We start from the raw sequence: 27606 nt of genomic DNA, 5'->3' as shown, positions 1-27606 counted from the left end.
TTCAGATGGTAGTAGGGGAAGCCTCCATGTTTGTTAACACAAGAGGAATGAATTTCAAAGAAATGTTAGAAAGTGGACAAAGAAAAAAGCCTCAGGGCAACATAGGTACTTTTAAATGTAAAAGTTGCAATTTTTGTAAATACATTTCAGAGGGAGCAGATTTTAATGTTGCAACTCAGAGCAGATTTGTGGCACGTTCCAGGCATTTTTAATTGTACATCTGCATTTGTGGTATACATGGCAAAATGCTCCACCTGTTCTTCATTCTATACTGGAAAAACTGATAGGCAACTTAAAAGCAGAATGTATGAACACTATTATGCCATCAAAAAGAAAAATTTAGATAATGCTCTTTACAAGCACACTTTAAACTGTGTGAGTAGCAATAACAGTGTTAAGTTTCTTTTTACAGTTATAGATCATGTTCCATTGGGCTTTAATGGAGACAGAGATGGGAAACTAGATTTTAGAGAGTTTAAATGGCAGGTTATATTAGATGCATGCAGGGCACCAGGGCTTAACAATGGTGTCAACTATAAAGCTGTGTTGAAAAGAAAAGCTTATTACAACAAATGTAAATAGTTTATATGTTTGTTAGAAATGTATGCTTTATTTAAAATGCATTTTTATTTAAACACATTTTAAACAGTTTTTACATTAAGTTTAAGTAAAATGAGATTTGATTGGTGTGATGTGTATTGATGACGGTATAAAAATGAGACAGTTTGTTTAACACTTTGTTCTGATGAAGGCCTAATTCATGGGCTGAAAGCGCTAAACCAGTGGATTAAAGTTAATTTTGTGTGATATAGTGCTCCATTATCACTTGTGGTTTTCTTTTTATTTTACCAAAGTCTGCAGTTTTCTTTGATACAATAAAAACACAGTACTTTGAGTTTTAAGGTAACAATTTCCTTTAATCATGATTTACTGGCTAGTTGCATTTTGTTTTGTTTGTGCTTAAATGTTTCTGTCTGTTCATATTTTATTTTAAAGATATATTTTTGCAGCAGACTGCAGCAGGTGTGGTGTGGTAATGTTATTTATTTACTTACTTATCTAGCTGTCTATATCCATCTATCTATCTAATGTATAGGTTGTTTGTTCTTTCCCCATGATGGTGTGGCCAGAGTTAGTATATTTAAATAATGGAGTCCCTGAAGCTGACTTTCATTCTTAAGTGAGAGAGGTTTTACTAAAAGTGACTTGAATGAAATGAGACAGATTCCTCTGTTTCAATAAGAGTGGTATCTGCCATGTCTCAGCTTTTTGAACTAATCCTGAGTAGATGAGTCTAGATGGAAATTTGTTTGTTAGATTATATTTGGTTGGTATGCGTTTGCCACATTTTTCCTAGCCTGAATATGTTCTGTACCTGCTGTGCATTAGACCACAGGATAAAAACATACCACAACAAACTACAGTGGTAAATGCATAGTGGACTTTACTACAAATAATCATCTACTAGTTTGGGCAAATCGTGTCTTGGTAGTCATTGTAACTGTGTCTTGATTCATGGTAGAAATTCCTGGGAGCATCAGTCGTGGATTATAATTGACTATCAAGTTAATTCACTGGAAACTGGCTTTAGGGCGATCATCAGAAGAATCTACTCTGCTGAACTTTTTAGTCTGCTAGCGATTGTTTACATCAGCATTGGTTTCTGTGCTACATGTTTCATCATTTCACACTTTCACTGAATGCTGCTACAGCTGATCTTTGTTTATATGACTACAGCACTTAAAGGAATATTCCATCTTGGAACTTAAAAACATGTTTTTCTATATATATATATATATCTTTGTTTTCTGAGCTATTTAATGCCTCAAAATCACTACAAATGCTTATTTTACAATTTGAATGCGTTTCCCAAAAAATGGCAGATGATGGGGCCTGCCTTAGTAAAGTGATCATCTCTTTTCTAATGCCATTAAGATAGAATGACAGGACTGTGAAACTACTATGTTTCCCTGACATTTATGTGCCTGTAAGGCCTTGTTCTATGCTATAAATAGCTGTTAGCTACTTCTAGCAAAAGAAAGTAGGTAAATAGGTTTTTGTAAAGAGATTGTTTTGTAGTTCTAAAAGAATTGCTAGACCTTCACCCACACTCCCATGCTGAGGTGTGAAAACTGTGTAGTAAGTGACCCTTGTTGAATTATGTATAGCTGATAAATAGTAGGACTCCAAAGTATTTGTCTCCTACTTCCCAATACTTTCAGTGGGAAGTTTGTCTTGCTCATGAATGATGAATTAAAATGTGCTTTACTACTACCTTAATTATTTGTCATGTTCACCCCCCTTTTGTCTGTTTTGTATGTATTTATACTTTGGTAACAATGAAAGTGAAAACTGGTCCCAGGACCAATTTATGCTACAACTCAGACTACATTGACAAAGATCATAAATAATAAATGAAATAATGTAGCAAGTAAGCAACGGATGAACCAGGCAGAAGCCAAGCAGAGAAATGCAGCTGCTGTAGCAGTGAGGCACAATCAGGCACAATCACTGATTCTTCCAGTAAACAAAATACTCCAAAAGGAAAATGCAGACATCAAGGCAGGAAAAACAGTCACAAAGTCCTCCAGTAGTAAAAAACAATCCAGGATATTTATTGTAACAAAAGGTAAGCGCTTTTGCAGTTAAGCTTCATCAGACCAAATACAAAAAGCTAAAATGCACTCTAGTAATTAAGCATCACCCAATATAAAAGTACATCAATTAAAATGCACATCAATTAAAGTGAAATGGTTAAAGCTGAAAGACCACATTTCCTGCAAGTACTGCACAAGCAAAGAATGCAAAAAATATAAAAAATATAAATAAAAATAAAAACATAAAACAATATATATGTATAAGTAAAAATATATACATGTGCAAACACACACATATATATATATATATATATATATACATACACACACACACTGCACTGTTAATGTTCTCGTGCAACAGTAAAAAACAAATAAAATTAAAAAAAAAATAAATAAACACTACTATTTCCTATTTACTATTTACTTCTCTTCTTTTCTTTAATAAGGGCTTAATAGAAGCCCTCTCGTTCAGACCTCTCCCCCTATCTGCATGAAGGGTGATAATCCAGCAAGTCTCCCTATGTTCGTAGCGTGTAATAATGTCACCTTCCCTAACACTGGGAGAAATGGTCTCAATGACCCTAAAATTAAATGTATGGGAGTCTCCCAGTCCCAAGACATGTTTAGAGAGTGCATTGTGTATGGAACCCCTTCTAATGTGGTACATGTGCTCCCTCATCCTGTCACACAGCACCCTGTTTGTCTTACCAACATCGAAGGAGCTGCAGGCAATGCACTCTGCTAAATAAACAACATGGGGAGTCATGCAATTGACATGAACATGAAAAGTGTATTCTCTACATAGATCTGGATGATAAAAAGTATCAGAGGTGTTAATAAAGGAACAAAAATTACAGTCACCGTGTGGCGTGGTAAAACAAGGGGTAGAAGCCATGGTACTTGAACCACTGTTATGGCAAAGTAGCATCTTCAAATTTTTCCTGTTCTTAATTCGAAACCTAGGTTTATCACCTACGATCTTACCTATATCATCATCTACCTGTAATATAGGCCAGTGCAGTGCAGTGCAGTGCAAATAAACTTGTGATATCTCTATAATCACTAGTATAAAAAAGTGGGATCCTAGTTTCACCTAAACCCACACTGGGTTCATTACCATTAATTGCACTTGCCTCACATACTGGTCCAAAATACGGACATGCTGTGGCAGACCTTAACTGATCTATATTAGACCAGTGTCTATTAATCTCACCAAGGCTATACCCCCTGGCTAATAACTTCTTCTCTAAATTGCCCAACTCTTCCACAAAACCATCCATAGTGGGATTTAATCTGGAGGCCCTCATTTCTTGTCCTTTAATCAGATTCCAAAAAATATAACCGGGGTGCATACTAGACCTAAACAAAAAGGCATTCCTATGGCAGGTCTTACGATGGACACCAGTATTGATAGTATGATCATGTAATTTCTCATTATAGAGATCTAAAAAATCAATACAAGTAAATGACCAGTTAAATGTAAACTTCAAACAGCTGGTCAGACCATTCATGGTCTCATGAAAATCCACTAAGCCATCCAACGAGCCTCCCCATAACAAAAACAAATCATTGACAAAACGTTGATAGAATAGGACATGCTTCCAAAAGCCCTCAGTAGCAAACAAGGTGGTATTCTCCCAGTGCGCAAGAAACATATTGGCGTAACTATTGGCCCATGAAGTGCCCATAGCTACGCCATGCTTCTGTAAATACATTTCACCATCAAAAGTGAAGACATTATTTTCAAAGACAATCTCTAAAAAATAGCAAATAAGATCGACCTGTGCTAAAGTATAATCACCATGAAGCAGAAGATATTCATGTATATACTGGATCCCTAACTCATTAGGAATCATGGTGAACAGGGACTGTACATCAAAGGTTACAAAGATAACGTCTTCAACATCAGTGATACCTCTAGTACATTCATAGAGGTCAAACAAAAACTGTTTTGAGTCCTTTAAAACCACCTGATTCAAATTAATGACTGGTCTCAAAAACTTCTCAATATAAAGTGAAAGTGGCTCTGTGACACACCCTCCACCTGCCACAATAGGTCTCATGGGTGGGTCAGTCTGATGTTTATGTATCTTAGGCAGGCCTTGTATAAGTAGAATCAAAGGGTTGACTACCTTTAGAAATGAAAACACTTCAGTAATAAGATGGTCAGAAAAAACATCAAATATACAATTACTTACAGATGAAATAACCCTGTGTACTTCCTCACTGGTTATCTTATCTTAAAAGCTACAGTCACCTAACATGGAGATCATAGATGGATAGGTCCCATTATTGTCAATCACAACAATAAGGCCACCTTTATCTGCTGGACGAATCACAATAAAATTATTATGCTGTAACTCTTTCAAAGCTGTCCTTTCAGCATATGAGAGATTAGGTTTAGAGTATGTCCTCTGATTGTTCTGATTGTCATAGAAATTAAAAATATCTTCTTCAGTCAGTTTCAAATATGCTTCCACTAAGGGATGGTTACTGGGAACATAGCTACTTAATTTCTTGAGGCTGAGATGATAACCGGCATCATTATTAGATGCATGTCCTACACCTGTACCACCATATAGTAAACGCAACATAATATTCCTACAGAACACTTTTAAATCTAAAATTGTGTCTGGCATCCTGCTCTTACTTGTAGGTATAAAATTTAGGCCCTTACAAAGAGCACGTCTCTCCTCAGACGAAAGTTAATATGTGGAAATATTCCAAATTAATGATTCAGGGCCTTCCCTCACATCTTTTTTAATGTTTGATTCTGTTCTCCAGATAGCTTGCGCTTCTGGCACCCCCTGCTTGACTGATCATTCACATCCTCCTCCTCTGTCCAAACGGGCAGGTAGGGGAAAAGAGAGGTCACCTATGGTGCCATTTCTCATAATGTTAAAGGCTTCAGTGTCAGCAGATTGAACATTTCTACCCTTTGGTCTAACCACCCTTTCTACCCTGTGACAAAAATCACTACTATTTTTATTATTATTAACTATGACCCTGGGGTATAAACTACCCGCAAAACCAGCTTCACGACATATATCATCACAACCATTAACGATGACAACAAGGTACAGAAAACTGATGATAATAAAAAGACAAGTCCCAAACGCAGTAGAGTCCGCACACTACTTTTAATAAAATCCATACAACAAGTAACTTAAAGCACTTTTCGTCTGCCAACAAAGCAGACTTCTTCAGAAGTAGTTAATACAAAACATAAAACATTTAAATAGTCACTAGCACCAAAAACGCGGGATAGTTAAGTCATTACCTATTTAAAGATACATTAGCATAAAAAAAAATACAAAACATGCATAGTATGTAAACTTTTTTTTAAAATGTATTACTTATTAAATCAAAATCTAAAAATCATGAATACAAACTAAAACTCACTTTAATGAGAGGATAATAACCATTTACGCATAAAACCAGACCTTAAAGTACACCTTTTACCTCTGTAAACTCTTTAATTTAAGAATACTACTGATAGAGTTAATCTCATTTAAACCAGGAACATTACTTGCGTCTAGTTTAATTTGCCACTTGAGTTCTAACTCTTCCAGTTTAAGGGTAAAAGGACCCCCTCTGGTATTATACTCAACTTTGCCAATAGCTAAAAATTTAACTTGTGGTTCATGTTTAATTGAATATGTTTAGCCAGGGCATTATCAGACTTGTTGCGACTTATAGCATGCAAGTGTTCGTACATCCTATCTCGGAGTCTATGCTCCGTTTTTCCTACATAAAATGCAGGGCAGTAAGTACACCTGGCTAAGTAGACTATACCTTTAGAGTTACAATTAAATCTTTCCCTTAATCTATATTTATAACCAAGCACTGAAAATGAATTGGTCGTATCAGCATGCTTGCAAAAGTTACAGTTCTCACATTTGGACATTCCACCTTATTCTAAGGGATTTAGAATGTTGCTTTTCTAATAAGTCCTTAAGATTCCTACCCCGTTTGAAATCTATATTTGGAGAGTCGCCAGATTTGTCAAATAAGGACTGGTTACACCTGAACAGTTCCCAGTTTTTCTTCATTATTTTCACACAAAGGGTACTGTTAATAATGAATCTGGGCCTACAGGGGCCATAGTACCTGAGGTCAGATGGAGTGAGAGACTTCAAAAGGGTCCCCGTGTGTTTTACAATTACAATAATAGACAGCAGGTTAACAATAATACTACAGATCAACAGGTTTTTCAATATGTCAATCATGCAGGAGCCAGACCAAAGCAACAAAGGAATCAGTTCACCAACAGGAACAATTCCAAAGTCACCAGGAACCTTATATAATGAATGAGGAAGATTCCCCGAGTGAGGAAAATACATCCTCAACGGAGGTTTCTTCCAGTCCTTTTTTACCTTTTTTTGTTGCTTTGTGTCAGACTTCCCAGTGTCCGGGGGTTGAGGATGATGATTCTGACATTACACTTACTCGTTTGGAAAGCGAAAATGATTTACTACTGTGTGAACCAGGCCCTGCTATTATATCCAACAAAGACAATGACTTTAAAGTGTTTAATTTTTCTTCAAGTGTAATTTCTTGTGAGTTGGTGAATTTTTTAGCTAAGGGCTGTACATATGTGCCACAACAGTGGATTGATTTGGTTAAAACGATCATTGAGTTAAAACTTTTTACAAGGAAATTAAATTTCCAGATATTATTTGGTAACAATTTAAATCCAGATGTGGCGCAGGTGTTCCAGACATCTAGTACATTTAATCCCCCTCTTCATCCAGTTTTGCAGACATTTGAGTCACTTTGTGAATTAGATTTTAGACATATGGTTAAACATAGTTTAGTAACAAATGTAAGTTTAGACACCAACCGGGTTGAACGTGAATTTATTAAATATATACATTCACAAGATATCCAGGTCTGCAAACCTGACAAAGGGGGTGGCTTAGTAGTCTTTGACAATAGTGACTATATAGACAGAACTAACCATTTAGTGAGTAACGAAGCATATCAAATAAGTTCTAGGTCTGAAGTTAATAAAGCTTATAACTTGGTTAAGGGATGCATTAATGATTTTTTTATCGAGGGCCGTATTGACCAAGCCTTGTTGAATTATATGACCACATTATTTCTGGTTTAGCCATCTTTTTTTGGTATACCTAAAATTCATAAAGACTTTGTCAACCCACCTATGCGGCCCTTGGTAGATGGTCGAGGTTCTCCGACTTATGCTTGTGCTAAGGTCATAGACTCAATGTTACAGAAATATGTTGTATTGGAAGAACAAGTCTGTAAAGACTCTTGGTCATTTCTAATGAAAATAAACAACTTAGACTTTGTTGAAAGTTATCATTTCTTAACAATTGATGTCAAGGACCTATACACTTGCATCCCACACCACATTTGTACTGAATGGGTGGCACTAATGATGTTGAAGCATAATGCTTCAAGCAGAGATATCTCTTTGGTGACAGAGCTCCTTGACCTAGTTCTTTCTAATAATTTCTTTATATTTAACAACCAATTCTACTTGCAAAAAGTGGGGTTAGCTATGGGCTCCCTCTGTGGAGCAAGTGTTGCCAATTTAGTCATGGCGTACTGGGAGTCCGAATTTGTCTTTAAAAACGACAATGTTTCCAAATTTTTAGCTTATTACACCAGATACCTGGACAATATCTTTGCCTTGTTAAAAGGGGATGAAAAGTAGCTGATGATCTGTTGGACAGGTTTAATAAGTCAACTGAGTTCCTACAGTTCACTTCCAACTTTAGTTCGGAGTCTGTATCATATCTGGACATTTGGCTTACTAAGAACAGGGTACTGAACAGTTACACAGCAAAGATATTCAGGAAAAAGACTTACTCTAATACATTTTTACATTTCTCTAGTTGCCGTCTTTTTCACCAAAAGAGGTCAGTTGTTAAAGGGCAACTAGATAGGGCCTCGCGTATCATCTCTCAGGATGAGGACTTCCATGAAGAATGTTAGTTTTTGAAAAAGCTCTTTCTTCATCGGGGTTACCCTGAGTCTTTGCTGGAAGCACTAATAGAGGAAGTAAAGTATAAGAGTGAAAGTCTTGTATTTAAGCTGATTTTGGCTCCTATATGCCTTGAAGGTATTAGTTTGCAAACTTCCGGTATTGTTGAGCCACCTCCACTTAGTGTAACAGTTTCACACGAGGGACAACCACTGCATTGTGGTTTTATAACCACATTCAGTGTCCATAGTACCCTTTGTGTGAAAATAATAAAGAAAAACTGGAAACTGTTCAGGTGTAACCAGTCCTTATTTGACAAATTTGGTGAATCTCCAAATATAGTTTTCAAACTGGGTAGGAATCTTAAGGACTTATTAGAAAAGCAACATTCTAAACCCCTTAGAATAGGTGGAATGTCCAAATGTGCGAATTGTAACTTTTCAAGCATGTTGATACGACCAATTCATTTTCAGTGCTCGGTTATAAATATAGATTAAGGGAAAGATTTAATTGTAACTCTAAAGGTATAGTCTACTTAGCCAGGTGTACTCACTGCCCTGCATTTTATGTAGGAAAAACAGAACGTAGACTCCGAGATAGGATGTACGAACACTTGTATGGTATAAGTCGCAACAAGTCTGATAATGCCCTGGCTAAACATATTCAATTAAACATGAACCACAAATTTAAACTTTTAGCTATTGACAAAGTTGAGTATAATACCAGAGGGGGTCCTTTTAACCTTAAACTGGAAGAGTTAGAACTCAAGTGGCAAATTAAACTAGACGCAAGTAATGTTCCTGGTTTAAATGAGATTAACTCTATCAGTAGTATTCTTAAATTAAAGAGTTTACAGAGGAAAAAGGTATACTTTAAGGTCTGGTTTTATGCTTAAATGGTTATCTTCTCATTAAAGTGAGTTTTAGTTTGTACTCATGATTTTTAGATTTTGATTTAATAAATAATACATTTTTAAAAAAGTTTACATACTAGGTATGTTTTGTATTGTTTTTTATGCTAATGTATCTTTAAATAGGTAATGACTTAACTATCCCGCGTTTTTGGTGCTAGTGACTATTTAAATGTTTTATGTTTTGTATTAACTACTTCTGAAGAAGTCTGCTTTGCTGGCAGATGAAAAGCGCTTTAAGTTACTTGTGTGGATTTTATTAAAAGTAGTGTGCGGACTCTACTGCGTTTGGGACTCGTCTTTTTGTTATCATCACAACCATTAACACCTGATAGCTGGTCCGTTTTGTTTGACAATGTATCTGCCCCAGGGTCTCTACATAATTACTATGTGTTTAAATGGAGTGCATTTTAGCTTTTTGTATTTGGTCTGATGAAGCTCAACTGCGAAAGCGCTTACCTTTTGTTACAATAAAGATCCTGGATTGTTTTTTACTACTGGAGGACTTTGTGACTGTGTTTTTCCTGCCTTGATGCCTGCATTTTTCTTTTGGAGTATTTTGTTTACTGGAAGAATCAGTGATTGTGCCTCATTGCTACAGCAGCTGCATTTCTCTGCTTGGTTTCTGCCTGGTTCATCCATTGCTTACTTGCTACATTATTTCAGTTATTTATATATTTTTAGCAATGGACTATTTATCTCTTGGTCTGCACTTTTTTTTGTTTTGTTTTTGTTACTATAAATAATAAATGCACTTAGAAATACAAAGAAAAAATACTGACTTGAAGACAGACAAAAAGACTGACAAAGATTGCAGATACAACACATAGCCAATGTATGATGATGAATAAGTAAAATATTAAGTAACATTTACTAGAATGTATACAGTAATAATGCTTAACTTTACTATATTAATTTATCGTAAAATTCTATGTGTATATATATATATATATATATATATATATATATATATGTGTGTGTGTGTGTGTGTGTGTGTGTGTTGTTGTTGTCTTTCGGCTTTTCCCGGTTAGGAGTCGCCACAGCAGAACTCCAGTCCGCTAATGATTGGCAGTAGATTTTTTTCATAAACACCAAGGTGCCAGCTCAACGTTCAACCTTCAACGAAGCATGCCCAGTTACGCATGTCTTTCGAATGCCCACCCAACCATGGGGAGGACTTGCAGACTCCACACAGAAGGCACTCCCTGCACTCCAGCTGCGAATTGAATGGGAGAACTCTTGCTGTGAGGCAACAACGCTACCGCTGCACCACCGTGGAAGTTGTGTGTGTGTGTGTGTGTGTGTGTGTGTGTGTGTGTGTGTGTGTGTGTGTGTGTGTGTGTGTATATATATATATATATATATATATATATATATATATATATGTGTGTGTGTGTGTGTGTGTGTGTGTGTATATATATATATATATATATGTGTGTGTGTGTGTGTATATATATATATATATATATATATATATACATACATAGATATATATATATATATATATATATATATACACACACACACATATACACATATACACACACATACATGTGTACAAAAACATGAGTGAGTGTGCGCGTGTTTGTATAAAATGGAGAAGCTGATTATATGCCTGTGTGTGTACTTCATGTCCTTTAAATAAAAAGAAATCAAAATGGAATTTGTTTTGTAACTGTAGGTGTGTCTACACACAGAAACACACTGATATATATGTGTGTGTGTGTGTGTGTGTGTGTGTGTGTGTGTGTGTGTGTATAAAAAATGCATGTAGCATATCGAATACTATATGTGGCATACAGTACTGTATTTAGAATACTAAATGTAGGATGCAGTACTGTGTTTAAATGCACATGTCTGTGTCCTGTGTGTGTGCACGCATTTAAACGCAGTTAAGTACTTCTAATTTCTTTTTCTTTTCTTTTTAACAAGAAACATTCTTTTTAAATTATCACTTATGACATAGGCAATCATACATTTATATAATGTCTTAATGCAAGGGCACATAATAAATGTATGTTAAGGTAAATTCAGCTGTATATTATATTTGCCATCAATGGTCGCATTTCCTTTGTGGACTACAAAATGTTCACACGCTCTACCACTTTAAGGCCTGACTCAAAGTCAGTGGGAATTTCTTACCAGAAATCTGTGTGTAGCAGGTAGCATCCCCCTCTGGAAGTATGTCACAAAAAAAGCTAAAAGACCTTTTTGTGAGCAGTATGAGTGCACATAGTTGATAAGGTTGCCACTTGTCTCTGTTTCTGCAGTTCTGTCCTGTGTGTGTGTTGGGGGGCTTGAAAGTGGTAAATGTGTTGATACTTTATAAGAGAAAATATTTTCTGACTTTTCTCTAAATGTCACAGAAATCTTTCTTAACATATAAACTATTATAAATAACCAGCATTTAAAGCTTAGCATTTCAGTACTGTATTGCTGCTTATGTAAATGTGTCAGAAGAGGTGCCAACTGCCTTTAAACCCCTGACTGATCCAATTGCTTTATTTTGCTATGAAAGGGGGTGTTAAGTTCTCCTCTCTGCAATAAAAACATTGGAAAACAGTTCCACAGCTTTCTGACCTTTTATAGCAATTGCTGTATTCCTGACTGTAGCAGAATTAATTGCCCATCTACCTGGCAGGGTAAAGTACAGATTGATCTGTTGTCTATGGTATGTCATGCAGATGGAAAGTAATTCCTCTGTAAAGTATATAACAAGTTAAAGCTTTAAAAAAGTAGGTTGGCTCTCCCTTCATTTGATTCCAAAGCAAGGAAATGAAAGTTTTTAAAAGTGCAAGGACGTTTCTGGTATTTACACAATACTGTGTATTGTAGGGAGAAAAGAAACCTAAGGATTGAGTTAAACTGAAAGAGAGGGCAGAGTTTTACTTTAATGTATTGTTTTCACTTTGCCCATGGTTGTCACCATGGATTTAATATATACAAGTAAGGGATATGGCTTGAAGTCCCCATTTAAATGATTGTTTTAATATTTTGTAATTTAGCTATGCAGCATACAATTTATCTCAAATACCAGAAAAGCTGTGCTTTTTATTTATTTTTTTGTAATTTGTGTGTACCATATGGGAGGTTTCAAGATAGAGATAGAATGATTTGTTTTATTTCTATTATTTTGGCTGTCCAAGACAGCAAGTAGCTTAGATCTGCAGAAAGTGACTCTGGTTTGTATAGTCTTTTGCATAGTTTAGTTTTTGTAGTGTTTTCACTGTTGTAATATACTATTTTTACAGTTGATAATGGTTTGTGTTTTTGATGGTATATGAATAATGTTTAGTATATTGTAATACTTTGACTGATCAATGGCCATACACTCTTTCAAAGATACCAGTTATGTTCATTCACTAAAATAGTCTTAAATATGAAAGACCACACATTTCACAATTTTCAGACATGAATGAAGACACTTGTTTCTTTATGGCACCATTGGCTTAACCTGCACTTGCAGCACTATTTCTATATCTGAAGAACTAGTGAATGCAGTAATGCAGTAATAATGCATTGTAGCTGATGTCACTCTAACAAAAAAATTTATTTTCTTGTTTAGTATAAATCAACACCATGTAAAAAAGTTTCAATATTAGGATGGATGGCTGTACTCCCAGATGATCCTGAGCACCCTGACATCTTCCAGCTTAATGATCCTGAAAGAGGTAAGTTCTAACTTATCCCTTGAAATATAACAATAAATAAGAAAGAACATAAGGGTCTATTAATTAAACTACAGTTTGGCTATACAAGTGCCTATTTCATAGTGGTCTATAAACCTAAAAGCACCTGGCATTGATAATAAATGACAAAGTTTCATAAAACGTCTAGAGATAGATGTCTTTACTACCTACATTCTTTGTCTACCTTCACAATAGAAGCTTCTTTTCTTTCGTGTCCTCCTACAGTGCACTTTATTCTTTTTTTTTTTTTTCTGGTTATGGTGCCTTATAAAGATTATAGCAATAACAGCCTTTAAAATGGAGAGTAACCAATGAAATCTGATACAAATTCACCTGACATTTATATTGTTGATTCACTGTAAATATTTGTATGATGGCAAAAGCCTGAAAATGCAGAAAAATTGACCCAAAAGTTCTCAGTAACAGTAAAACAAAGAAGTAAAGGAAATGTGGCATGAGAAAGGAAAATGTCTATGCATGGCATAACTAGACCTGAGCTCTTCACTACTATATCTCAAAGTATTCCCAAATTACACACCTGTTCACCCTAACTTTTGTGGTGACAAATATGTATTATCATCAGACTGCCGCATTATCTACTAGAAAAAAAATAACAGTGAAACTTGGTAGACCAATTATTTGTGTGTATGGATTAGGGGAGATGAAATGATTACTTGTGGAAAAAAAATGGGCAAGTCTGTGAAATCATTATTTTGTTTTATTTCTGTATTTTTTAACATTTTTGTAATGTCCGTCTAGTTTATTTATATTTGTTTTTCATATTTACAGGCAATGTTTACAAGTTTCAGACTACTTCAAGGTTTCATGCAATACTGTGGCACAAGCACTTGGACGATGCCTGCAAAAGTAACAGGCCTCAGGTGACTGCTTCAAAACTCTTAACATTGGTTTAGAAAGTAGTAAAATGTTTGTCTTCCAGAAAGTGATCTACAAATCAGATCTGAGGCAATGGAGATGTGACTTGTATACCTTAATTTCTGTCTTAGAATAGGAAGCCTCTGATAAAAGATGTGCCCAGTTTAAAACTGTTATTATGCAACACGTAATAACAGTACATGGGGTCTTTGTCATTCTCATTCAGCTCCAGAACAGTTTACACCTTGTTGCAAGCATAGGAATATGATAGCTTTCGATGAGTCATTGCTAGCTATAATAACTGTGAAAGTGCTTATAAAGTATGAGATTTTCTTTCTAGCTCCTGCTAGAAGTCTGATATGTACTATTTCTGTGTACATAGCCATGAACTAGTAGTTATCACAAGAAGATTCTTGAGTTAATGCAACCTATTCATTTATTTGCTCTTTTTGTCTTGTAAAAGAAAAACATCATCTTGTAGGCTACATGCTAGTGAAATGAATTGATGACATTGTGTGGCATTGTTGAGGGCAATACTTCATCTAAAGAGGCACATTAAATTGAGGATACCATATTGCCTAGTAAGAAGTGATTTTTTTAAACACCATATAAGGTTGCCTGAAATGTCATGAAAAAAGCCATTAGCTTGTTGTGGTTTCTATAGAAAAAATGTGAAACCAGGGATATAAGCTTTTTATGTGGTAAATTACAGTTTGGCTTTATAATTTATTTTTAAAAAATGATGAATCATGCCATATCTTACGTTCTGATCTGTGACCCAAACTATTTTACACATTATAACATATTTATATAAATTATTGGCATGAGATAGGATAATCATCCTGAAATTCACTGGAATGCCAGTACTTTATCATGAGAAAAGAAACACAAGGACCATGTATCTGCACTCACCCTGATTTTACTACTCCTGCACTATAGGATCTGGTTGTACAAATGAAACCCATGCATTGCTGTCAGCATTAAAGTTGATTGATTGCCCAGGTGCAATAATTCATCACTAGTACAGGCCGTGACTCTAGATATATAAGATTCATATGAGGCAAATGCTAATTATCTATCTTTTGTTATGCATGGCAAAAAAAAAAAAATACATTACCTGATTGTCCACACCACATCATGGTTCTGAAAATAATACTAAAGTTTCGCCATCGCATATGATTTCTGTGGCATAATTACTGTTTGAAAAGTGTACCACAAAGTCATGATGTTAAGTGAAAATAGTGGGTGTGGCACTTTCACTTGTCTTCCAAATTCAGTGGAATAAACCAAGCTGTAGTACTACTGCAGAAAAGGAAATACAGTGATTTCAAAGCTGAGTGGACATTCCATATTTTAATTATATTGTCAACAATTCTAATATTTTATTGGCATTTGGTAGACATAAGTCTTTCTCAAAATACAGCATATACTGTTTAGATTTCTGTAGTAGAAGCCCTTGTGCAATGAGCAGCTTGTAAGACACCGAATCTATACAGCATCATGTCTGTCTTCACTAGTGCTAAAAATTGGTCCTATTTCTCTTTATATTTTAATGAAATTTGAGTCAATGATATTCCTTACTACTAATGCTCCCTCAGAAGTATTTTTATTCTGATTTTTTATTTTAATCCTTATTGATATTGACCATAGATGATCATTGTTAGGATTGTCATTCAATGTATTACTTTTATATGTTAACAAGCCAAAGTCATAGTTACTTGTGTATTTATGTTTTGCATTACTGTCATAGAATATCATCTTTTCTAAAGACATGTTCCAACTTGTTTCATCTCTTGAAACCTTACTGTACTGGAAACCATTATTGCAAGCCTTACAAATTATCCCTTAACTAGATTTTTTTTTATATAGAAAGGGATGAAAATTGTTGTAATGCAGATACACATTAGAAAAAGTTGGTTTTCTATAAATTAGGGAACAGTTTGTAAAGCATGCAAGAATGGTTTCTAGTAAAGTTTGAGGAGAAGAAACTTAAGTTGAAACATGTTTTTAGAAAGAGGATACCCTATAACATTAAGACAAAATATAAGTAGCTATGGTTTGGGGTAGGAGTAGATTTGTCAACATATATGGATAGTACACTGAACGACAAATCTCAATAAGGACAAATAAAAAGGAGAATAAAAATAATTTAGAGAGAATATTACTGTTAAGACATAGTGTGAGCTCAAATTTCATTAAGAATATAAAGAAAAATTGGGCCATTTTTAAGGCTAGTGAAGACATGCATAACATAGTTGGATACGAGCCATGTTTTGTATATAAAATTTTGAAGATTTTGAAGAGTTTATTTGAATGTGCAGGTAACAAATGAAAAAAGGCGATAGGTAAGAAAGGTACTTTCAGATATGGCATATGTACCCAATGTCAATATATACTTGAAGGGGGTAATCATAATGGATTAGAATGGTTTAAATAGAAATGTGATTCTAAAATATAGTAATTGTAGTACCTTTGGTTTAGTTTATATAGCTTAGTGGTCCACCTGCCGCACATTATACATTGGTAAAACTGAAAGGCTCTTTAAGAAACAGATATATGAACATTACTACAACATCTTTTAAAAATGTGCATTCATTATATAAGCACATAACATTATGGAGAAATTTTTGTAAGATTGTATTTGGTACCGTCACTAAGGATCAAAGGGGTGGGGGCCTGGATGATGAAAATTGAATACAGGGAACTTTCTAGGCAACTGCAGTTGAATCCAACCATTTTCCATGTCTTAAATGAGTACTTGTCTATTAATTTTGTACTCAAATTAAGAGCTGCTAAACTGTAAATTAAATATAATTCTAATGTATCATAAAACATACATTTATGTATTATACAGCCTTTTGGGTGTTTTATTTCATGTCTTTATCCAGTATTTATTTGCTTTATTTTTATGTATGTTTTCAAAGTATTAATATTTATTTATAACTTAGCACAAGATAGATTTATAAATGTGAAATTGACAAATTAAATGTCTAACCTTTTCAAAATAAGATTTCACGGTTTAGTGTTTTTAAATTCGATTTACATAGTCGATCATGTGATTTATATAAGAAAATATTTAAAAACATGATTCCTTTGTCTTCTATTTCTGATGAAGTCCCTCTAAAATTGTGGTGGGATGAAAGTGCTTTACTGTTTTTATATTCATTTGTGCTCAACTGTTTCAATAAATTGAGCTTCACCGGTATATATATTTGACTTTCCTGGTGTTTTTGAAGTGCAATGGACTTTGGAAAGCATTTGTTTTCTTTGCTCTTGGTTATTGTCATGCATTCCATTACTCACTGTTATGGTTTCTTGGTTAAAAATCAGTTTACTTTTGCAGCAAAATAACATTTTGATAAATAATATGAATATAAAAGGAACATTAATGTATACCTTTAAGTGTTTTTTTTCTTCCATAAGCAGTCTTTGGACTTTTAAAAGTAAAAAAAAAAAAGCCATAACTTTACATTAGCTCACCCCAAGCATTTTTTTGGAATTTCAGACAAGAAGTACATAACAAACATAACATTTTTATGGAATGCTTGACAGATATGGATCCTGAAATTAAACTGAATGAACTAAAAATCAGTTTACTTTTGCAGCAAAATCACATTCTTATAAATACCAATGCAAAAATCTATGTTAATGTATAACATTAAATGATATTTTTTATAAGCAGTCTTTGGACTTTTAAAAGTTAAAATCTGTCAAAAGCAGACTTCGTCAGAACAATCAGATTGAAATATTACTCTATTTTGTATACCATTCACAAGCAAATCAATTCACATCTGTTCCTGTTGAATTCAAATTACATCACCTTAACAATACAGTTACAAACACTCAGCAGGCAATACTCTTACAAAATGTATATACATTTTAGTTAAAGCTTCTTTTGTATTGGTCATGTGTATGTATTAACTATATAACCTATGTTTAAAATACATTACATAAAATAAAACAAATACTATATATTAGTCACAATCTGGCACTTCTCATTTTCAATTCTGCCCCTATATATATGTCATTTAAACCTGAAGAGTCAGTAGAATCCAATTTTAATTTCCAATAAACTTCACAATATTTTATTTTAGTTTCTCATTGGCCCCCTCTTGGGTCAATGCGAGCATCTTCCAGTACAAAAAACTGGAAAGGTACTGTTTTCACATACCTTAGTATGATTATGAAAGGTATTCGTCTCATCATTGTTTTTGATGTCATATAAATGCTCATAGACATGTTTTTACATAACATAAAATGATGGGCAAATTTTACAACAAGCAATGTAAATAACTCATCTACATATACAATTGTAGAATTTTTTTACTGCCCAATATTTTACCATTTGGGCCAACTTTAATTTGTTCTACATTAGCAATGTACGGTACAACATTTCATCATGTGTTACTGGACATTTTTGATAATTGTGGCATTGAAACTGAGACCTATAGTTAGAAACAATAATAAACTTTTGTAAACAGTGGATGAAAAAGCAAAGCAGAACTTGACAATACAAAATAACGTATTTTCTCTTGATGATTACAAAGCTAAATATTGTTCAGTGTTACAAAAAGTGGATGAAAAGTGGATGATTTTAAAGAAAAATAAAATGTATAAATTAGATAAAAGCTAGTATTAGGCCAATATAGTTTGTGTTACCCCATTCAAAAAAAGGTAGATTTAAACTTGACCATTCAATAACTGATAAATCTAATACAGAATTGCACGTCCCTAATAGAGAAGCTGATATTAGAGGGGACAATGAAGAATGGAGTTTAAATGTATCAAATTCTTTACAATTTCCCCTACTGAGACAGTTCAAAAGTTTGCAAAACAAATATCAAGCAGTGATACACTAGAGGTATTGAACTCAACCCCAACATTCCCAAAGTTACACAAGAGGGGAAGGGGAAAAGGTAGCTGGACAGCACCTTTTTAAAGAAAGATTAATTTTGACATTGTTTGGAGACCAGAATAATTTTAAATTACAACTAAATTAAAGAAAAAGTTTATTTAATCCCTTTTACACCCAGTTTTGCAGAATTTTGTAGCATTTGTAGAGAGGGATATTAGAATTTTTTAAGACTAAATGCCATAGGTATTATAACATTGATCAAGATGAAGCAAGAATACTACATGAGTTAAGTGCAAAAAAAAGATTAGTCTTATGAAACCAGATAAAAGGGGTTGACTGGTTGTCACAGACACATTAGTCTATGTGACTAAAATAATGGAAATGTTATATACTAGTGATAGATACATCTCTGTATCTAAATATGAAATCCATTCAGCGTATAAAAATATTGATCTTATTTTGCATGACTGTTTTCTTCAGGGATTTAGAGATAAAACCCTGTTCCATTTCCTTTATGTTGAAAAATCCATTATTTGAACATCATTTGCAATACCAAAGGTCTATAAAAATATTTCAGATCCCCTCTAAGACCTGTGGTAGGGGTAAGGGGTTTGAAAATGTACCAGCTAGCTATGTGTATTTTGAAGGTAAGTTTTTTAAGCAAACAAATGGAGTTGCTATGTGGGCAGTGTGTGTCTCCATATATGTGAATATCATGTTGTGGATATGGGAACAAAAATTTGTATTAAACTCGCCAAACATAAAACATTGTAGTCTGTACACCTGATTTTTGGGTGACATTTTTGTGTTACGGTGGACATTAGGTATAGCTGGTTAAACTTTATTGGTTATCTCAGTCAGACTAGTGGTTTTCTTAGGTTTAGCTGAAACAGAGATGCACTATGTAGATGTATTTATACAGAAGAACAAAGTCAAAAGGGCTTTTAAGTCCAAATTATGTAGGAAAGGCAGTTTTTCTAACTTATATCTATAGTATATCAATGATCACCCTATGCACCAAAAAATGAATATTGTGAAAGGGCATCTAGTTCAAGCAGCCCATATGACATCAGGTATGGTGATACTTTTTTCTTAAAAAAAAAAAAAAAATAGACCATTTTTGCGCACAGCAGTTATCCAGAAAATCTTATCCAGCAGTGTGGATGAAGTAAGGACAGCTTTGGATACTAAGTTTACTCCTTTATTGGGTACAGGTAAAAAAAATGGCAGGAGAAAAGTACATTCCATGGTAGGTAATGTTAGGTTTAGCAAATACTTTATACTGAAATATACACAATTCTAAGGCAGGTAAATAGTGCTAAAATACTGGGATATATTTTCAAAATTAACAAATATATTGCAAGTTGTTTCATAGCTCCCAGTTGTTGTATTTAAAAGGGATCAAAATTTAAAAGAAATTCTTGAAAAAATGAGGGACATATTTCCAAGAAATTGCAGTTGGAATATATAAATGTGGGGGCATATGAGCAATGCCCTTGCAATGCTAATGTACAACAAATTAAAGTTGGCCCAAATGAGACATAAATTGGGCAGTAAAAAAATTCTACAGTTATATGAGTAGAGGAGTTGTTATACTGCTTGTAAAATTTGCCCATCATTTTATGTTGGGAAAACCAAAAGGTTATTAAAAAGGTGAGTATACAAACATTTAGACAACAAAGCAGCAGATTGTTACATGAATTTGTAAGCAAATAATGTGATTTGACATAGCACACGGGCACTTATCCTAGTATGAATTGTTTGTAAATTTTGGGACAGCAGTTTTGTGCATCCAGTTAGCAGTAGAATGTATACTTACACAAGTGCACACACACATACACATACTGGTCTTTTATGCTGTTTCACTCGATTTTTACAATTATGGGTTCATTGGTACTTAGGTGCTTACTAGGCTAATGGCCACAAGAGCCTTTTTAACCCAAGAAATGCATTCCCAAATCTCTGACTTGATAAGTGGAAGCAGGGGCATTGGAGGAGAAACATTTACAAGCAGGGGCCTGAGAGATGAACCATTTACAGGCTGTCTGTGTCCATTAGAGACATAGGTGCCAAACCAGGGATGAATTTGTTGTTTCCTATCCAATTGTCCAAGCTACACTTGAATTGGGTTAGGGAGCAACTCTGCTTCACATAGATGGGAGCTTGTTCAAGAGAAGGGGTAGTCTCTGGGATCAGTACATGTCTCTTCAGCAGGTCCTATTTATATCACAGGCAAGGTTTAAGTTTTTGGAATGGTTAATTCTGGTGCTGTTTGTTTTGTGGATATGCAGGAGGTCCTTTTAATATATCAAGCAATATAAATATGCACCCTGTAACTCTAAGCATCTAACAACTATGCCACAAAATATCAAGTGCCCAATAAGGTGCATATATAATGGGGGTCAGATACCAGTATTTGTTTTAAAAAAAAAGAGAGAGAGAAACTGCCCTAGCATGAAACAGCAGTGTGTGTGCATGTGGATGTATGTATGAATATAACCTCTGGTATGTTTGTTAATGTATAAAGAAATCAAATCAACTAAGAGTTATGCCAGCATGTTAACTCATGTTTCACTTCCTGTACACTTGTCATATTACTCCATAATTTAAAATATTTGTCATTGTTGATCTGTCCACTCTGACCTGATGTATTCACCACTAGTATTCTCCCACTGGAAACCCCCTCTGTGATGCCTAGTGCAGAGGATTAAGTCAAGGTGTAGTTCTTGTGCTACAGGATTTGATTCACTCAGCTCTCATTTGCCTACTGTGTGACATTGAGCAAGTCATTTAACCAGGCATTTCTCCCAGGTCACCCCTGAAAAGGGACTGCGTATCCAGTAGGCCTATCAGCTTAACAAGCTGGCATTATTATTAGTATTATTATTATTAGTTTATTATTATTATTATGGTGAAGATGGTTTCTGCTTAAGTTATTGGGTCAGCTCCTTCAATATAGCCTTCACTAATTTCTACCAATGTCTCTTGAATTTCAAGATATGACATGACTGCTCAAATCAGCTTTCCTGTGACCTTACCATATGCTTTCTCCAAGTCTAGGAATGTCCAGTTAGACTCTTTATTCAGCTCCAGTTTCTTTTCTACTATCTGTATTACTGTGAAATAAGGACCAGTTCTACTGTGTCCTGATAAGAATTTGAACTGCAGTTACTTTCTGTTACTCTGCATATTCATTCAGCGGTTATCCCCCTCAAGAATTTCATTCAGTGTAACAGGAGTTTCATACCTTTGCACTACCTGCACTTCTGGGATATGCCTCTGTGTCCGTATGTAGGTGAGTAACAAAGGAGCCAGTTCTCCCCAATGCACAAAATGTCTTCAGCAGATATAATAGTGTGCATAAAAATCAGAATCAGTTGTCAGCACACCCCTGAGTGCTGGCAGTTGATTCTGAGTTTGGTAACTTTGCATGGTTTTCAATACACCTGAAGTGACTTTCTGTGAATTTCAAGTGTATATAAAATAATACAAATGCTTCTTCTCATAGTCTGACACTGTAGAAGCTGACATTTTTGAAGAAAAAGAAAAGTAGTGGCCACTAAAGTACATGTATTTAAAAGAGCATATTTATTTCCAGCATCTAAATTAAAATGAAGTAAGGTAGTTGTTGCTAGTGTACATCATGAATAACACCAAAGGCTTATGTTTTCAGTTAGCTTTTTAACAATGTTGTATAGAATACTGCAGTACTTTTCTGCCATTATTCTTATATAACTTAATATAGCTCAGATATGACACAAATGCCATATGTGCAGTATGTTGAAACAGTGATTCTCTCCATAATGCTTATTTGTTACTGTGACTGATAATTGTAGCAGTACTTCTCGATAAAGGAATGTCTTTTTCCATATGAAACAAATTGAACAATTTCAACTTGTATGTGGTACCTTGTGATACAATACACCCTGTCATGTAATTTTTTATTTATACAATGGCCATGTAAATTCAGTACATATCACTGGCTAATGATACTTTAAAATAACTTATTGTTTTAATTAAATGTAGCAGCAGTGCATCTTCAAGACATTGTTGGCTTTATGGCACTATAGATCAGTTTCACTGCATTTAAATCATCTGCAGAAAAAAAATGTTACTTTTAGAACTGAGTAATTATATAAAAGTGATAAGAAGGGGACAGTGGTGCTGCCATTAACAGTGCTACCTTTTAGTGCATGGCCTTCTAGTGAAGAGTCCATCCAGGGTGCCTCCTGTGTGTAGAGCTATCCTATCCTACTTATAGTGTCTGGTTTCTTCCTACACCACAAATGTGCTAATAGGTGAACTAATAATCTTCCAAAACATACTGACAGCTCTGTAAGCTGCAACACACTTCCCACTGCTATACAAACAACAAAAGGCATGGCAGGGCAAAGTATCTAATGGTTTTTAAAACTGTTATCAATTAGAGGTGAACATCCCTTCTGGCAGCCATTTTGTGTGACAGAGTGACATGAGTTACAGTTTTAATATTGCTAGATTACACTGACACAGTAAAATGGTAGCACATTATGATTAGGGAAGCTAAAGCTGTCTATTTTATTAAAAAAAATTATTGAGTGTCCTACTACAATTTCAATTTTGTTATGAGTTTTCAAAATGGGTTAAAAGAAATTCATGCATTCAGCTTTGCTCCCAAGGTAAACTGCATGTAATCAGAGTGGTTATAATCAGCAGCTGGATAAACATCTTCTCTGTTATGAACCTGTACAGAGGCATGTAACAAACAAGTAGGTGCCTCAAGGAGTAGGAACATGAAATATTATTCTCTTAATTACTTAATTATTTTGTATCATTTGTGTTCTCTTCATAAATTAATATTAGAAGAAAAAGAAGGAAAATATAATGATCTAGCTATTAAACTGTACTAGTAAAATCAAACCATTACAGCTTGTATTACATGCAGGTATATTTCTGAGCAATTCAAGTTCTTTGACAAATCCTGAAGAAGCACTACTTCCCCTCCAGATTGCTCTGTTTGTGGTTTCCTTTTATTGATGTATGCCACAATGTTACCCAGTATCCACAAGAATGCCTGGCTCACCCTTGTCTAGAAACAACCTTGCCTGGTATTAATTAGTAGAACTGTTGAAGTTTTGCTTTCATCATGGTATCTTATAGCATATGTACACAAGGTAATCCCATGAAATCAGCTTTATCTTTTTATCTTTATTATTTTTTTAAATCATAGAATTGTGCAGTGTGTCGTCTGAGCTGCAAGACGAGTCAGAATATGCAGTATGTATTTATCTGCAGACCTCAAGATAATATACCTGGTCGTGCATTTCATAGTGTTGAGCCTGATATCACTACATAACCATTAATAAAAGAGAAGTATTGTAGGACAAATCAAAAAGAACTTTCTTCCAAAAATATCTTGGTACTGCATTAGTACTGTTTCACTGTTAGCATTAGGGTGTGATAAAACAGGCGTCCATATATTAATAAGTAGCCTGGAATATCTAACCATAAAATAGACAAGTGCCCCACTAAAACTGAATTGGTATAAAATATATTCAAACCTTTTACCTTTTAACTCTTCAGAGTATGTAAGAGTCTCCAAATTTCAAGAGTTAGTTTTTAAAGTCTTTTATGTAACAGTAGTGGTTAAGTGAACAAATGTAATGGCTCCTTTTTTATTAATATGGCTGTCAGAAAGATGTAAAACAAAAATATTTAGAAGCATTCAGCAGGGTAAACCTATCGTAAATAGCCTACGTTCAGATGTGCACAGAACAAAAAAAAAACACTGAAACAACATAATATACCTCCTAGACAATGGAACTTCCTTTCTTTGTCAGAAATGGATTTACAAGATAGATGACATGGTCTGTGCTCTCTTTCTGCTTTAAAGGTACAGGATTCTGCATTAATTTTGTTAAATACAAATAAACTGAAAAGCAAACCATTGACAAATCAAGTCAGAACCTGTGAGTAGTCTTGTCACACCCTAATCTAATGATCTTGTAATATAGGGTAGCATTTGAATTTTCAAATTAAATTCTGTATATTAGTTAGAAGAAATGTCATAATCTGTTGTTGTGTCTTTCGGCTTTTCCCGGTTAGGGGTCGCCACAGCGGAATTCTGGTCCGCTAATGATTGGCAGTAGATTTTTATGTGCCGAGTTGCCAGCCCTGACGCACAACCTTCAATGAAGGTATGCCCATTCACGCATGTGTCCACACAGAAGACGTTTTAGCTGAGAATCGAACAGGACAACGTCTTACTGTGAGGCGACAACACTACTGCATCACCACCACTGCAGTAAATGTCATAATCTGTACATTTTCTATTATCCAAAATTATGTACTTAAAGCTGGATTTGATCAATATGTCTATACTGATGCTTACATATTGCCTTTGCATAACTCATGCTTTTATAACTGTGATTAGCTTCCAGTTCATGGCTGAAAAGGGTCCAAGGGGCAGCCCGCCTATATGGTCAACAAAAACAAATAAATAACCTTGTATTACCTATAGTATTACAGTCCTTGTATAACAATCATCTTTTCTTTCTTTGAAAAAAGTAGCAGCAACACCTGGTAGCATCATTCTCATTGAAAAGCATGTGTTTGCCTGGTCAGTTATCATGCCTGTGTCTCATTTGCTGACATTAAGAAATATACATTTCTTGTATATTTTCCTTGGTGAAATAATTCCCTCTCCCACTTCTACACAAACGCTAAAGCTGATAAGCCAGGGAAGTGTATTCAGCTCTTTTTTTAAGACACATCAATTTCCCAGATTTTAGAGTGCTTTATTTCTCCATAATTTCATGTTTTTGCCCCAGTGTTGAACACCTTTCTATAATCCAAACCTTGGAAGGTATCTAACTGTATTAATTTAATATTTTTTTATCTCTTAAAATCCAAGATGAAGATTTATGAAATGTTCATCATGACAGAGAAGTTTTGCTTAACTGATCCATTTGGCATCACGTAAATGTGTTTTATCATGGTGTGGATGGGAGGAGAAATGGTGTGGGCATTATCCTGAAGGAACAGTATGCGAAGAGTGTTTTGGAGGTGAAAAGAGTGTTGGATAGAGTGATGTTTATGAAGCTGGAAATTGATGGTGTAATGATGAATGTTGTTAGTGCATATGCTCCACAAGTTGGGTGCGCGATGGATGAGAAAGAAAAATTTTGAAGTGAGTTGGATGAAGTGGTGATGACTGTACCCATGAATGAGAGACTGGTGATTGGAGCAGATTTCAATGGGCATGTTGGTGAAGGGAACAGAGGGGATGAGGAAGTGATGGGTAGGTATGGTGTGAAGTAAAGGAATGCAGAAGGTCATATGGTAGTGGATTTTGCGAAAAGGATGAACATGGCTATGTTGAATACGTATTTTAACAAGAGGGAGGAACATAGGGTGACATACAAGAGTGGAGGAAGATGCACACAGGTGAATTATATCTTATGTAGAAGGGCCAGTCTGAAGGAGATTGGAGACTGTAAAGTAGTGGCAGGGGAAAGTGTAGTTAGGCAGCATAGGATGGTGGTTTGTAGGATGACATTGGTGATCAAGAAGAGGAAGATGAGTGTGAGGGCAGCACCAAGGATCAGTTGGTGGAAATTGAAAAAGGGTAATTGTGAGGTGATGCTCAGGGAAGAGTTAAGACAGGCACTGGGTGGCAGTGAAGAGTTACCGAATAGCTGGGTAACTACAGCAGAGCTAGTAAGAGAGATGGCTAGAAAGGTGCTTGGTGTGACATCTGGAAAGAGGAAGGAGGACAAGGAGACCTGGTGGTGGAATGAAGTAGTACAGGAGAATATACAGAGAAAGAGGTTGGCGAAGAAGTGGGATTGTCAGAGAGATGAAGAAAGTAGACAAGAGTATAAGGAGATGAGGTGCATGGCAAAGAGAGAGGTGGCTAAGGATAAGGCTATGACGAGTTGTATAAAAGGTTGGACACTAAGGAGGGAGAAAAGGACCTGTATCGATTGGCTAGACAGGGGGACCGAGCTAGTAAAGATGTGCAGCAGGTAAGGGTGATAAAGGATAATGAGAGAAACGTACTCACAAGCAAGGAGAGTGTGTTGAGCAGATGGAAAGAGTACTTTGAGGGGCTGATGAAAGAAGAGAATGAGAGGGAGAGAAGGTTGGATGATGTGGGGATAGTGAATCATGAAGTGCAGTGGATTAGCAAGGAGGAAGTAAGGATAGCTATGAAGAGGATGAAAAACAGAAAGGCTGTTAGTCCAGATGACATACCTGTGGAAGCATGGAGGTGTTTAGGTGAAATGGCAGTGGAGTGTTTAACTAGATTGTTTAATGAAATCTTTGAAAGTGAGAGGATGCCTGAGGAATGGAGAAAGTGTTTTGGTACCGATTTTTAAAAATAAGGGTGATGTGCAGAGCTGTAGTAACTACAGAGGGATTAAACTGATCAGTCACAGCATGAAGTTATGGGAAAGAGCAATGGAAGCTAGGTTAAGAAGGGAGGTGATGATTAGTGATCAGCAGTATGGTTTCATGCCAGGAAAGAGCACTACAGATGCGATGTTTGCTTTGAGAGTGTTGATGGAGAAGTACAGAGAATTTCAGAAGGAGTTGCATTGTATCTTTGTAGATTTAGAGAAAGCATATGACAGGGTGCCTAGAGAGGAGTTGTGGTATTGTATGAGGAAGTCGGGAGTGTCAGAGAAGTATGTAAGTGGTACAGGATATGTACGAGGGTAGTGTGACAGCGGTGAGGTCTGCGGTGG

General features: G+C 35.2%; 1 protein-coding gene across 1 annotated transcript in view; it reads left to right on the top strand.

Annotated features, from left to right (window-relative positions):
* RALGPS1 (Ral GEF with PH domain and SH3 binding motif 1) overlaps positions 1–27606 on the top strand; it is a 3844659-nt gene that overhangs the window by 3758790 nt on the left and 58263 nt on the right. Inside the window, exons 20-21 of the mRNA XM_044058136.1 lie at positions 13023–13128; positions 13936–14027. Of these exons, the coding sequence (XP_043914071.1) occupies positions 13023–13128; positions 13936–14027 (198 nt within the window). The remainder of the gene's footprint in view (positions 1–13022; positions 13129–13935; positions 14028–27606) is intronic.

The sequence above is a fragment of the Protopterus annectens genome, chromosome 16.part0, assembly GCF_019279795.1.
Source record: "Protopterus annectens isolate FY-2018-M chromosome 16.part0, PAN1.0, whole genome shotgun sequence".
In the NCBI taxonomy this organism is placed as follows: domain Eukaryota; kingdom Metazoa; phylum Chordata; order Ceratodontiformes; family Protopteridae; genus Protopterus; species Protopterus annectens.
The sequence above is the reverse complement of the archived record's forward strand: the minus strand, read 5'-3'. Positions and strand labels throughout refer to the sequence as shown.